Source organism: Dermacentor andersoni, chromosome 5 (assembly GCF_023375885.2).
Source record: "Dermacentor andersoni chromosome 5, qqDerAnde1_hic_scaffold, whole genome shotgun sequence".
Classification (NCBI taxonomy): Eukaryota; Metazoa; Arthropoda; class Arachnida; order Ixodida; family Ixodidae; genus Dermacentor; species Dermacentor andersoni.
In genome coordinates this window covers 85,083,386-85,096,653 of record NC_092818.1, presented here as the reverse complement: position 1 = coordinate 85,096,653, position 13,268 = coordinate 85,083,386, and the positions used below count along the sequence as shown (strand labels likewise).

At 40.2% G+C, this 13,268-nt stretch overlaps 1 protein-coding gene across 1 annotated transcript in view; it reads right to left on the bottom strand.

Moving 5' to 3' along the window:
* LOC126531996 (protein sax-3-like) overlaps positions 1 to 13,268 on the bottom strand; it is a 204,028-nt gene that overhangs the window by 11,040 nt on the left and 179,720 nt on the right. The window contains exons 12-21 of the mRNA XM_055070821.1: positions 12,084 to 12,199; positions 11,049 to 11,220; positions 10,160 to 10,324; positions 9,818 to 9,845; positions 9,334 to 9,498; positions 8,277 to 8,439; positions 5,964 to 6,054; positions 5,777 to 5,851; positions 3,674 to 3,870; positions 1,016 to 1,367 (exon numbers count right to left, since the gene is read on the bottom strand). Coding sequence (XP_054926796.1) covers positions 1,016 to 1,367; positions 3,674 to 3,870; positions 5,777 to 5,851; positions 5,964 to 6,054; positions 8,277 to 8,439; positions 9,334 to 9,498; positions 9,818 to 9,845; positions 10,160 to 10,324; positions 11,049 to 11,220; positions 12,084 to 12,199 — 1,524 coding nt within the window. The remainder of the gene's footprint in view (positions 1 to 1,015; positions 1,368 to 3,673; positions 3,871 to 5,776; positions 5,852 to 5,963; positions 6,055 to 8,276; positions 8,440 to 9,333; positions 9,499 to 9,817; positions 9,846 to 10,159; positions 10,325 to 11,048; positions 11,221 to 12,083; positions 12,200 to 13,268) is intronic.

Here is a 13,268-nt window from a genome sequence, read left to right as displayed (position 1 = left end):
AAAAACAGTTCTCCAGATAAAAGGTGGAAGGGTGCTTTCATATTTGTGGCTTGAAGCTAATCTGTTTTCATAATACTTAAATGTGCGTTATTATACGAGAAAAATACACAAATAATAAATACATATTAAATAAGGATACTTAATAATGAAATACATAAATATGCGATCAGCAGCAGCTGCCGTGCTTCATATTCCAGTAGTTTATTGTTGAATCTAGATTTTTTTTTCAAATGCGGCATAGGAACCATGTGCCCTAGATACAGTAGAAAAATTATATAGTGCTTTTATAACAGAGCTGAAACTGAAAAAGCGGTTCAATCGATTATTAGATTGAAATTATCATTGTGAAGGATGACAGAAAACACAATTAGTAGCTTGACCATTCTTTCAAAACGTACATATGGACGTCCTTACATCAGCCAATTAAATTGCAATAGCAGTTGCATGAAATAGCTCATCAAGGTGGCAAAATTTACGTATGACATGTGCGTTCTTGCTGTGCGAACGTGCCCTAGCGAACGGACCACCATTCAGTTAAAAGTGATTTGAGAGAAAGAAAATCACTGTATTTTTCCTGTTCTGAAATTTCACTACAACTACCATAAGTTAGGCACAGCAAAGCTATAATATGCTTAAGAAGAGTGCATGTAGGCATCATTAGGAGAAGGTTGCTGTAAGTGTTTGCATGGTGGCTGATTTCTCTTTCTACATAACAATATTATTGTCTCGGTACTGGGTGACAACAGAATATTTGCAATGTTTATGGGAAATGAATAAAAACTGGCTGGCAAAGAATAGAAAGGAGCTCTCACGACTACCTAAGTCAACCTTATTGCCGAATGTGATAGTAATTATCTAAATACTACTTACACAAAAAACCCTTTACAAACTTAAATCTTTTAGGCTGATTTCTTTCATACATCGCTTCAAATGAGGACTCATAAGGTTTGATGCATACACTGCTCCAACATTGTCGAACAGACAGCTTTAACGAACATCGCACCACAGTTCTGACCTTGAAGCGTGGCCAGTCGTGGACCTGATAGCTCCATGGCGGGGTTTAAGGATGTGGGCTCGCTGATGAGCGATGGCAGTGATGACTGCACTCCTCGATCCATAAAATTGTTGCTGAACATCTGTTGGCGATATTGGTGCTGCTGTTGAATGTGCTGGGGTTGTAAAGGCTTGAGGAGAGACTTTGTTGCCCTGGGCTGGAAGGGAGGGACTCCCTGGTAGGAATCTTCATAGAGGTTCCCAAGGCTGTTGTTGGTTTGGTCTAGGGAACCCTTAGGTGAAGGTGCTGGGAGTCGCGGGAGGCCCTGCAGTACTCTCAAGTTGTGGGATGGCTCGACTACACTTGGTGGAAACTGGAAATGTATATAAGGGCCTTGTGTTACGTACAAATGCCATCTATTAAATTGATCTGGAAATACATAAACCAAGAAGTTCCAATCATCTTGTACCGATGCGCTGAGTAGAGCTAATAGCCACGAAAGGACACACCATACAGGGACGAGGGATCGCGCACGGTACTCTCTATTGTTGTTGTCTGGTCTGTCCTTTCATGGTCGTTAGTTGTCTTCAGCCCAACAGAAGATGAAAAAACCAGACCTAGCCAAATTCCTTGCTATGCTCAAGTTTTGACCAACCAGTCTACCTATAGAAACATGTTCAACAGTCTAAGGTTGAACTGAACGCACTCCTCTGGATTATTTATGTGAAAAAGCTGGAAAACTACATCAACAATGCTTACCTTATTTTCTTGTGCTCCTTATTAATATGCAGTTCCTTTTTTTGCATGCGTTTCATGTCTGCTTACAAGGGCGCGATCTAAATAAACATGTTCCTCCTCTTTCTCAACCCCTAAGTGGCACTATGCTATTTACAAATATGGTGAACAATATACATTTCCTGCATGAAGATGTGAAAAGAATATTTCAGCAGAATTTATTAACGCTTAACATATGCCTAGTTGAAATTGGTTGCATGAAATAAGTAGATCCAAGGCGAAAACATAGCAGTTTAGAAGAGTAGGTAGCTTGTATTAAAATATAGGCATCATGACTTTCTCATTTCTGAGGGAACGCCTGAATTGTTCCATGGCCTTCGGTAAGATGCAGGGTAAAAGAATGGTTAGGAGAGAGGAAAGCTAAAATAGTGCAATGAATGAAACGCATCAAGGTGAGCCTGCCGCAGGAGGCATACAAGTCTGCAATAGTTGTCTTTTGGCTCCTTGATAGAACATCATGCATGTAACAAGGCCATATCATCCTGATGATTTCCAGACGTTCGTCTCATTTTTTTAATGTTTAGTAATAGAAAGCATTCAAATCAGAACACAGTTTATGGTGAAAGTTAACCATAATTGTGCAGACAGACATGCGACATATTTCTAATTGTCCTACAACCGCGAAAAAAAAAGAACAGTTCAGGTGGTTTGCTCGAATTAAAATCAAAAGTAAGCAGTAAACTTGTTTTGCTAAAGAAAGAGTGCGAATGAGACAGGGATAAAGGAAGGACGACCACACAAGCGCAGTCTTTTTGCCATAAACAAGAAATATAACTTGGTGAGCAGATATACTAGTAGGAAAATGTGGAGAAACATAAACAGTTGGGACGGGGTTCAGAGTTTAAACTTCATTCTTTGAACGCTAGCTATCTTTGACCAAATGTATTTGTACGTAAAAATTGAATTGCACAGGTATAATTCTGCAATTCAGCAAAAAAAATCATCTTATACCAAGAAGAAATCGCAAAACAATCATGGCGGTAAAAACGTTTCCTATGTTATATGCCTGAGACACTCAAAGTTTATTATCATGCACACAAAGTTCTAAAAAAAGTGGCTAGCAAAGGCAGCACTTAAACTGTGTAAATGACAGAGTTATTCCTTATATGTTACTGAGCTCTGTGAACAATTTTTGTAACCGAACGAACTCTTTTTCGTGCAGTGTGATTAGTTTCACTTTCTCTGAAAAGGTGTAAGCTTGTTGTCACCTAGGGATTTGTAAGACTAACCAATTAAATGAAAACTTCTTCAGTCACATATTGTGTCTTATTTCTGAAGGGGGGGGGGGGTGGCTCTACATCTACATTCAATGCATATTTATTTTAACAAATATTGATTCCACATATACGTTTATGTTAGTCTTTTCTGCACAAGTACATTTGTAGGTTACAAAAAGTTGAAAAAAGAACGCGGCTATCAGTATGACACCTTAGGATTACTTGTTCTCATAAATGATGGCGACTACAGTTTCGTAGTCTTTAGAATAAATTTAGATATTTCTGGAAACTTGCTCTATAATATATAAGGAATGCGTTAGTTGAACAAGGTAGCATTTGAAAAGAATTCTTCAGAAAATAGCCTATTTCTCTTCTTTTAATTTTGCTCTACTTAATGCATGCTGCTCATTTGGATTTCATTTGACAGGGCTTTTTGCTAGTTCGCCTTCGTTACTCTGATGGACCTGCCAACATGTAATAAGGTTTTCACAGCAAGAAGAGTAGTAAGGTAGAGTGATGGGTGATAAAAATAGTGATTGTGAAGTGAATAAATGGGTGGAGGAAAGAGTTTATGCTGCTAAATCAAGTAAAAAGAATGCACGCTGCTCAGAAAGAATCCTCTTACAAGTGAAGAAACATATAAAGCACAAATTGAGCCAGCACTCACGCTCTTCGGTAGCTGTCCATTGTGAGATGAAGTCTTTCTGAGGGAAGCAGGGGTATTTATCTCAGAACCAACTTCACTAGGTGGCTTCTCAGGGGGCGGAGGAATGATTTCTGACCAATTCATCAAAGGTCCCCTGGAGGTGGTTCGTTCGCGTGAAAACTTTTGGCGACTTTTTTTTACAGGTATTCCGTACTCATCTGTAAAAGCAATAGGCATATACTATAGTCATCATGTTTCTACCTGTCAACACATCCTATCCTATTCAATAGTGGGCTCAGCCTTGGGTAGCCTGGCTTACTGGTTTGTGAATGATTGTCTCTGCCATTTGATATTGTGGAGATGTTTTAGGACGCAACAGAAAAACAATTATTGAGGCAAATATGGCATGAATTTGGAAATCTCTAGGTTGAAGAGTGTGTTTTGTTGCAGCAGCATAACATACACATCACAGGTCATTTAATTGTTTCTGAGAGCATCTATCAGTCGTAAGTTCCTGTGATCGGAGGGAGAATCAAACATCGAAGTGCAGCATGTGCAGGAGCTATATCGTGAAAATGGCCCCATACTTAGTAGTTACCATGGTTACTTGTGACTGTGACTCAGTGGCTTTGGCGTTCTGACACTGGTTTAGCTCAGAGCCACATTGAGCTAGGTCAGGCGGTTCAACACCTAGCCGTAGCATGATTTGATGGCAGCATACTGCAATAATGCTCATGTGCTAAAGTTTGAGTTCGTATTAAAAAAAAACTTAGAGAATCAAAACGAGTCTTCCACTATGGCATATTTCAGAGTCTGTGTGTTGCTTCGCGACATTAAAATCAATCAATCAGTCAATCAAACAATTATTATTTAGTTGTTACAGTGCGACTAGGAGTAAATTATATGAAAGGTGACCAAGCCATTTCTAATCAACCGAGGCTAATTTATTCCGCAGGTCCTACTAGCAGTTGCAACATCAGTTTTCAATGCAAACGTTTTATTATCAGCGGAGTCATCAGTTCAAAACAGTATGTTCACATTGGGTTCCAAAGGTGCTGTCTGAAACATAATAATGTATATAAGCATTATTGTGCATACAATCATTATTCTAGATTCTAGATTTTATGGCATCACCCTTAAAGCCGCGTTATTGCTCCATGTATATATACTATGTGCTTACAAAGAGACCTTCAATGGGTGAAAACAATGGAAGGAAAATGTAGGCACCTGCCAAGGCATATCAGAAAAACAGCTGTTCACTTCCATATACGAGCATTCCTGAGTCTTCTAGCAATTTTCTGGGTGTAACTGAGTGCATAAACTGATTTTAATTGCAGTTAGGCGAGAAGGGTTTGTAGCCCTGCTGATATAGTGAGATTATTTATGGTGGGCTGCACTGTACCTAGGGCGACCGTTTGCACAGAACATAGCACAAACTGAGCCTGATAAACTCTGTGCCAATATCTGATTTCATTCATGTTTGGGCAAATATTGAAGGTTCTAAATGTTCTTAAGGTGGATTTTGAAGGGAACCAATTTAGGAACCCAGTAAGGTACATGCTGTATGTTAATTGCCTTGAAATATTTGAGGTTCTATATGAATAAACTGTGATTTCTGAATGTCGTTTATTTGTTGATATCAAAAAAGTCAAAAGTCCAATCGAAAAAGTCCGAGGACACTTAAGCACTTGTGCATGGCGAACGAGAAAGCAGTAATGTCGAATGAGCAATCCTTAGAGTTATGAACTTCTCGAGGGCAAGCGAGCGCGTTGAGACGCTTGCTGCGTTTTGACCTGGCCTCAACGAGGTGCAGTTAGAACACAGACGAGAGCTTGCGCAGATGAGTTACGCGCGGATAACACAGGCTTCCGAGAGCAACAGCGAGGGTGACGTGGTGTCACAGAGATGCCCTCTCCCCTCACGCAACACCTGGCGCGCTATCGGCGATGCAGTTGTTCCTTTTCGCCATCTCTGCTCCACCGCAGCGCGTTCGTGACGTGGCGACCGTCGCAGCCAACGGAAATTTAGGTACCGTTTCGTTTTTCCAGGCAACAGACACCCGATTTTTTGCTCAATGGGCCACTTGACGTTTTCGCATCAGTAAGAAATACGTGAGCAACTCACCTGTTGTGTAACTCCCCGAGTCACTGGTTGGACTAGCAAGCTTGTCGGATTCCAAGAACCGGTCTGTAACGCCATCTGGAGTGAGTCATGCCAACAAGCAAGTTTACGGAAGTGTTAAATCGGCAACTATTTGCAGTGATGCCTGCTAATTGCTTCTTTAATTGCCAGAACTCTAATCAATGTATACCTTCATTTGTGCGCTTCAGTTCCTGATCAAGAACCTTGTCTGATTTCCGGCTCCTTTCTTCTGCCGAGCTTCCACTGCGACTATCTTTAGCCTGTAAGGAAACAAAATGAGCACTTTGTTCTAATGTATTTGGTCAAGACCTGCCAGAGTCAGAGAAGGTAAAATATACCCCGGTTTCTCCATTTTGATCTTGAACTTTGTGATTAAAGTGCTTTTGAAACTTGAAATTCCAAGAAGTCATGCCAAATTTGATACCTCCACTAGGGGACCCAATAAATTATTATTGTGCGCTACATTTTTACATAAGTTTGTTATAAACTTGTTTGAGATTAAATTGTCCGCCATAAAGAAAAAAAATTTTATAATCCTATGACTTTTTTAGGCTTGTAGCGAAGCTCAGAACGAGCAGAAAGGAAGGTGGAAGGGGTAATGAAAAGGTACGGAGAACAGATATAGCGTTAGCTTCCAACTGCTCAGATGGCTTATTTCGTGACACAGAAGGCTACTTATACACTCAGCGAACAATGTGACATGAAGAGGCAACGCAAAACCAAGCGACAAAACTGGAAGTTACCATGAGAAAAGACATTCAGACAGCCTGTGGCGGTAGTCTGAGATACGCCAATTCATTGCTTGATGACGATAATGAAGGTGAGCTTACACATGCATGGCCGAGACCTGTGATAGCTTTTGATTCGTTGATTTCTCTTGCAAGCTGATTACGACTACGACCTAGAATGAAGCATTTTTCTACAAGAGGTTCCAACCACACGTTTTGCAGTGCTGCGCGAGAAACCCTCCAGCTATAGGCCAATATCATCTATACTCATTTATAAGCCTATATCAGCAATAACGTTGTAAGCAACAACAAATGTTCTCTTCCAAGTTTTTTTTGCTGTGTTGTGTTACCTTATGGCAATGATTAGAAACATGAAGTGACAAAGTCACAGCTCGTGAACATTTAGAGCTCAGGGAAGACATGTAATTTTGCGGAAATTGTCGCAAAAGTGCAGGAGAGAAGACAGGACTGCCTGGAAACTTGACGAAAGGGGACCAGCAATATGCAAGCAAGAAGGCAATAAATATTGTAGCTAGCATCCTCTAAGCTCCATATAGCGAACATGAATAAACCCAATTATTTCATATAACGAAGTTAATCTAAAATGTTTCTCACTGATCGTCGTCATCATCAGCAACAGCAGCCTATCTTTATGTTCGCTGCAGGACGAAGGTCTCTCCCAGCGATTTCCAATTACCCCTGTTTTGCGCGCGCTGATTCCAACTTGTGCGTGAAATTTTTTGCTTTCATCACCCCACCTAGTTTTCTTCCGTCCCCAACTGCGCTTCCCTTCCCTTGGCACTCATTCTGCACCTCTAATGATCCGCCGGTTATCTGCCCTACGCATTACATGGACTGCCCAGCTCCATTTTTCCCGCTCAAGTCATAGCTAGAATATCGGCTATCCCTGTTTGCTCTTTGGTCCACGCCACTCTCTTCCTGTATCTTAACGTTACCCCAACCATTTTTCGCCCCATCGCTCTTTCCGCAGATCTTAACTTGTTGTAGAGCTTCTTCGTTAATCCCCAAATTTCATTTTCATATGTTCCCATTAGTAGAATGTTACAATTGCACACTTTTCTTTTCAATGGCAGTGTTAAGCTCCTAGTCTGCATTTACGTATGCCTGCCGCATGTGCTATAACCCATTTTTATTTTGATTCTGTAAATGTTCTTGTTGTTGATATCAGCATATGCAGAATATATGGTAACAACAGACATGGGATATACTGGAAGTATTTAGGCGATTGTATATTAATGTTCTGTCAGCATAGTAAGTTGTCATAAGCAGTGGTTTCACAGATAAGTGGGAAATGTCTTAAAAAAAAGAACTCCGAGGACACCTGCGCACTTCTTATGAGTTGTGAATGCAAAAGCGTTACGCCGCTGAGCAGCCCTTCGAGTTTTGCGCGGCGAGTAACGTACCATAGTGGTACGTGTGGCCCGAGCCAGCAAGCAGCTCCAGCAGCCTGCGGTGCCAACGCCGCCTGCCACCGACGCAGCCATGCTCTCTCCCCTCATGCAATGCTTGGTGCCCTACAGCGGCAGCAGGTGTTCCCTTTCGCTCGGTCTGATCCGTCGAGGCATGCTCGCGACGTAGCGCCGCAGCCAATCAGAATCCCGTCGAGGCGCTTACGTCACATAGCGCCGCAGGCAGTGGGAATCTAGGTGCCGTTTCACTGCTACAAATGCCGCCGTCTTTTTTGCTCAATGGGCCACTTCAGCCTCTCGCGCAAAAGAAAATATTGCACTTACTGAATCGTTCAAGCTCTTCTGGAATGAAGTATTTATCAGCGTGGTAGTAGCGTAAGGTTCTGGGACAGAAGGAAGGTCCTTTTTGTAGAAAGATGTCATGTTGAAATTGTTCACTTCTGCATAGTCACAGGCATCGATGCCACAGCTTAAAGGTGCGTAGACACTGTAAGCGTAGAAATATAAAAGACCGTAAGCAGGGAAGTATTATTAAGTTGAATTTTCATAATTGCTGGTGTAACTAATACCTATAACTATTGTATTTCAAAAATTTCAATTCATGTTAGGCATAAGCAGTTTAGAGGAAATGAAAGCTTCATCTCCGTGAGTAAATTTTGCTGTGCGCATTATTTAGAGTACATTTTATGTGAATTTTGCTTATAATTTAAGCACAACCTTCGCGTTTTCTATGAAAGCTAACGTAACTATATCATTTGCAGAAGAAATCGCAATTTCTTCATTACCTTTCTTCAGTAACCATTGTGTTATCGCAACTGAAGCGACTTGAACTGTCGTGGCTTAGTTGTCAGAATCTACGTTTAGAATAGCGTTCCCTTTTTTCCTATCTTCAGACCTTCGCGCGAGGAAATTTGAATGGCTTGCTGTTTATGTCCAGATTTACATTCAGAGGTTACACAATGAAATTAGGTATAAGGGATGTAATAGTGTAGTATTTCAAGTTAGCTTTCACCACATTAGGCTTTCTGACTTGCACTAAAGTTTAGCGTAGTAGTCTTTGACGCAAGTAATAGAAAATTTCTTCCCACAACCTGCCTCCAAAAATGTTCGAAATAAAGTCGTTGGGCTTGCGTAGAAAATAAAATTTGAAATAGTCTCCACAAATAGGTGCCACCTAGCTTGCCTGAAAATTCTGATAAAAACCAGTTAAATTGATTAAGGTTTTTTCTTTCTTTTTTGCGAGGTGTGCGCTTAGCAGCAGGGTTTCCTACAAGCACTCTTGTCCTTTGAGGTGAGGGCAACCCGCTGCGCTGGCAGCTAGGTAATACGTAATTGTTAATGAGCAACCTTAGAAATTTTATGAGGGCCAGAGGAGGCTCACCTAGAATAGTTAATATCATTCGTAGCACAGCTCATCTTGTTAACAGACTTTGTTTCACAGAAGGGCTCCTTAGATGAGTCAGAAGCTCTCCAGGCACTATGATCAATCCACAAGGCATCGTGAGGGCTCAGGCCGCCAGGATTAGAGAAGGAATTGAAGCAATTTCTGGCATTGGAGGAGAGGAATTAGAAATGAATTATTTTCAAGCCAGGAAGAATAATTTGTTTTGCTTCCGAATGTGCAAAGATATACTGAGTTAAGTCGAAGCTGTAGGATTAGTTTGGTCATGCAGAAACAATAGCTTAACGAAAGGAGAAAAACACATGAGACATCACACACAGCTGCCGTGATGTCCTTATCGTATTAGATAGTATGCAGCAATGAGCAATTCGCCATATAGGTAAGAAAGATCCCTCGTTCCTTGTCAATGTTACGTAAGAAATGTGGAAAACAGCCGAAATAAAAAGTCAGCAATAGTACTCACCTGATGTCTTCTTGCTTATGCACTGGAGCTAGAAAAGAAAAGGAGGCTAGAAATGTGCCGGCTTATAAAAGCAAGATAGCTGAATATAATAAGCCAAGCATGACAACCAATTTGTAATAAAAGCTGCAGGCCATTAACATTTTGTGATGAGATAACATATGTCGTTTTATGGTGATACATTCTGCATATTTTAGTGTAATTAATGGCAAAAATTTGTATATATATATATATATATATATATATATATATATATATATATATATATATATATATATATATATATATATATATATATATATATTCACACACACGCACAAGGTTGCGAGCATCTCAAATACGCACCTGTTATAATTGTCTTTGCGTGTTCTAGCCGTCTTTTTCGTATTAGAAATATCACGAAGATTGTGACTGCTGCCAGCAGCAAGAATCCAAAAAGTGCAATGAACCATGACTGGGTCACGATGTTTTTAAGGGGAGTAGAAAGTGACGTTGACGACGTGGGGCTTTCTGAAACGTAGAACAAATAATAGGATAGCGAACCACGGACATGTTACATAAACTGTAACTTACAATAGCACTATCAATGGTTGCATAAATACATGTACAATAAGCTAAAATACCAAAAGCTGCATTTGTTCACCTTTACTACATCTCTACAGATTGAATAGTGATAGCAATGCTGCTGCAATGTTACTGTGTTTTAGTAACTTCAAGAAGCGCCTAACTTGAGAGCCTGATTAAATCCGAAATATTTTCTTCATCAGTAACTTTGTGTTGAAAAGCATTTAAGACACTAAACATTGTTTGCACTATTGTAACAAATAAATGCTTTGACAGTTCTGAAACTGCAAGGTGTCACATACAAAAACCCATCAAATAATTTGAGCAAGTTAATTATAAAAAAAAGGATCTAAAATGCTGCTCACCGATAAAAATATTTAGAAAATACAAAAGGTAGGTATGAATAACTAGTTGTTTTCTAGCATAAAGGCACTTTAAGCAACCTTCCAGGAACATCTGCACGTACCCGTAAGGGCAGTGCTTTTTTTTTGGTATTATGGTAAGCTACAGTGCCAGAAAAGTGCGTATTCTACGAACCCCAACTTTAATCCTTCCTCTCGACATCAATTTGCTTTCTTGGTATTTATAACGGAAGCAGCGCCTCCCCCCTTGTAAAATAAGAATACTAAAATACTCAAAGAAAGATTTTCGCTTAAAAGCTTGAACTAACCCATCTTGAAGTGGAAAGGGCTGCTGGCTGGACCTCCGCCAACAGTAGTGACTGCAACCACGCGTGCTTCGTATGTGGCTCCTGTCTTCAGGTTGGTTACTGTTAGGCTGTTGGTTGTGGAGTTTGTGCTTTGATTGAAATGACGGTCGGAACCATTGCCATTTACGTACACCTGCAAAAAAAGAGTTCATTTCTTCGCGTCTGCAAGGTCCTCTTGCTACGCTTTGTTAAGTGTGTGTACACTGCATAAAACCTTTATACACTAACCTACCAGTTCTTTACAACGATAGCTTTACCACTGAGAAGAAAATATGCTAGCTCCGTCTGAGCTTCGACCTTTCTCACTAAACAGAAATCCTCATATTAGGACGATGAAAAAGCACAGCCATGATTATATTGTTACATAAGTCCTTTTACTTGTGACATCAACATTTTAGTTGAAATAAACAGCAAGCAATACTAAAGTTACTGTGCGTCCTCCTAGCATCAAGGGAAACATTTGAGGAGAGTCAGCGTTTATCAACGATCTTCGTTTATAATATCTGCATAACCTACACTTCTTTGGAATACGATAAAACACTGTCAGTCAAGGTTCAGGTAACGTGAGTTCATACTGCTCATCTGCAGCACATATGAATGCTCTGGAGTATAGCAGTTCTTATTGTTCTTTCTGTGGGTCTTGTTAGTGTTATCAACATTCTCTAGTCAAAATATTTCGATGGAACTGCCTGCTGGAATAAATTGGTCATTAGCTCGGTTACATTACCTGGGCTAGCTTAAAGCAGTTACTGCTGGTGGGTAACTGCTAATAATCCCTCCAGTAAGAGATATTCACTGACATTACTTTTCATTACTGTTATTATCATTACGTAAAACGTAGCTGAATATAGTAACTTCCATTTTCTACAAGTAGTGGTTGATATCGTACCCATCATAACTTCCCTTTAATGACAGTAGTACAAAAACTTGCTGGCCTAGGAAATTGTGCAAATTAACATGAATGTGCAACGCGAATCAGCTGATCTTCTAACTTACATTGTATCCTCTAAGTTTTCCATTGCGATGCTGAGGAGGTGGGGGAGACCAAAATATGGTCGCAGTTGTGCTGTTGAGAACATGGACTTCCACACTGTCTGGTGGGGCTGTTGGCACTGCAGGCAATGTTTTCCTGACATTAACACCTGTGTTCATGGGTAAGTTAGGCTTTACAGATATCGGTGAGTGTAGTACTTGTTCTTGTTTGCTATTTCTAGCGGACATTCGTTTAAAACTGTCATACTTAATTTTACTTTTTACTCTTAATGCCATGTCCGTCAGCGTCACCTTACACATACTTTTTATTACAAGCCAAGAATATTCAATGAAAATGCAAATCAGCTTCATCATATTAGGTGACATAATGCAGGGATGCTAAGTTACTTCAAAAAGGGAAGGGGGAGGGGGAAGGGCTGGGTGTAGAAAATGTAGTATTTTGTATAAAACAAGAACATCAGTATCAGTTCAGCAAAATTCAGAGGGATATCTGTTGTATGTGATTTTGCGTAAGGAACAGCAATACATTGAATACGGCGACAGCAACTGTAGATTACAGAAAGTGTGAGAGAGACAAAACTTGTGTTAAAACTGAACTTGCCGGAACCCTGTATGCGCGATAAGCGAGAATGTACCTTCGGCAATTTATTGCAGCAATCACTCCCTTAGATTCTTCAGACTTTCTGCAGCCACACCTTGTTATTTCAATATTGTCCCTGCGCGAACCACCAATGTGATTAAAAATTTCAAAGTAAATAATTTATTTCTGGAGAATTGCGTGCCAACAACTATAATCTAATTTTGAGGGATGCTATGGTGGGAGGCTCCGGAATAATTTTGACCGCTTTAACGTGCACCCGATGCACGGTAAGCGGGGGTACTTTCATTCCACCCCCATAGATATGAGGTCGCCGCTGTTCTGTATGAGCCCTCAATTCGCCATTTCAACACTTACCCTTTTATGACAATATGAAAATAATATCTTGTTTCCGTATCTGTTATTGCATGATTAGGATGGTGCTACACTACTAATTTTGCTCTGTGGTGACAGCCAGCAACAGAAATTTCTACAAAATTATAACTCTAAAACCTCGCCATAACGAAACTCGCTATAATGTACTAATGGATATAACGAAGTTACCGGATTTCTCTTTCGAAATCTTATGCATTTAAAGTATGCTCTCACCG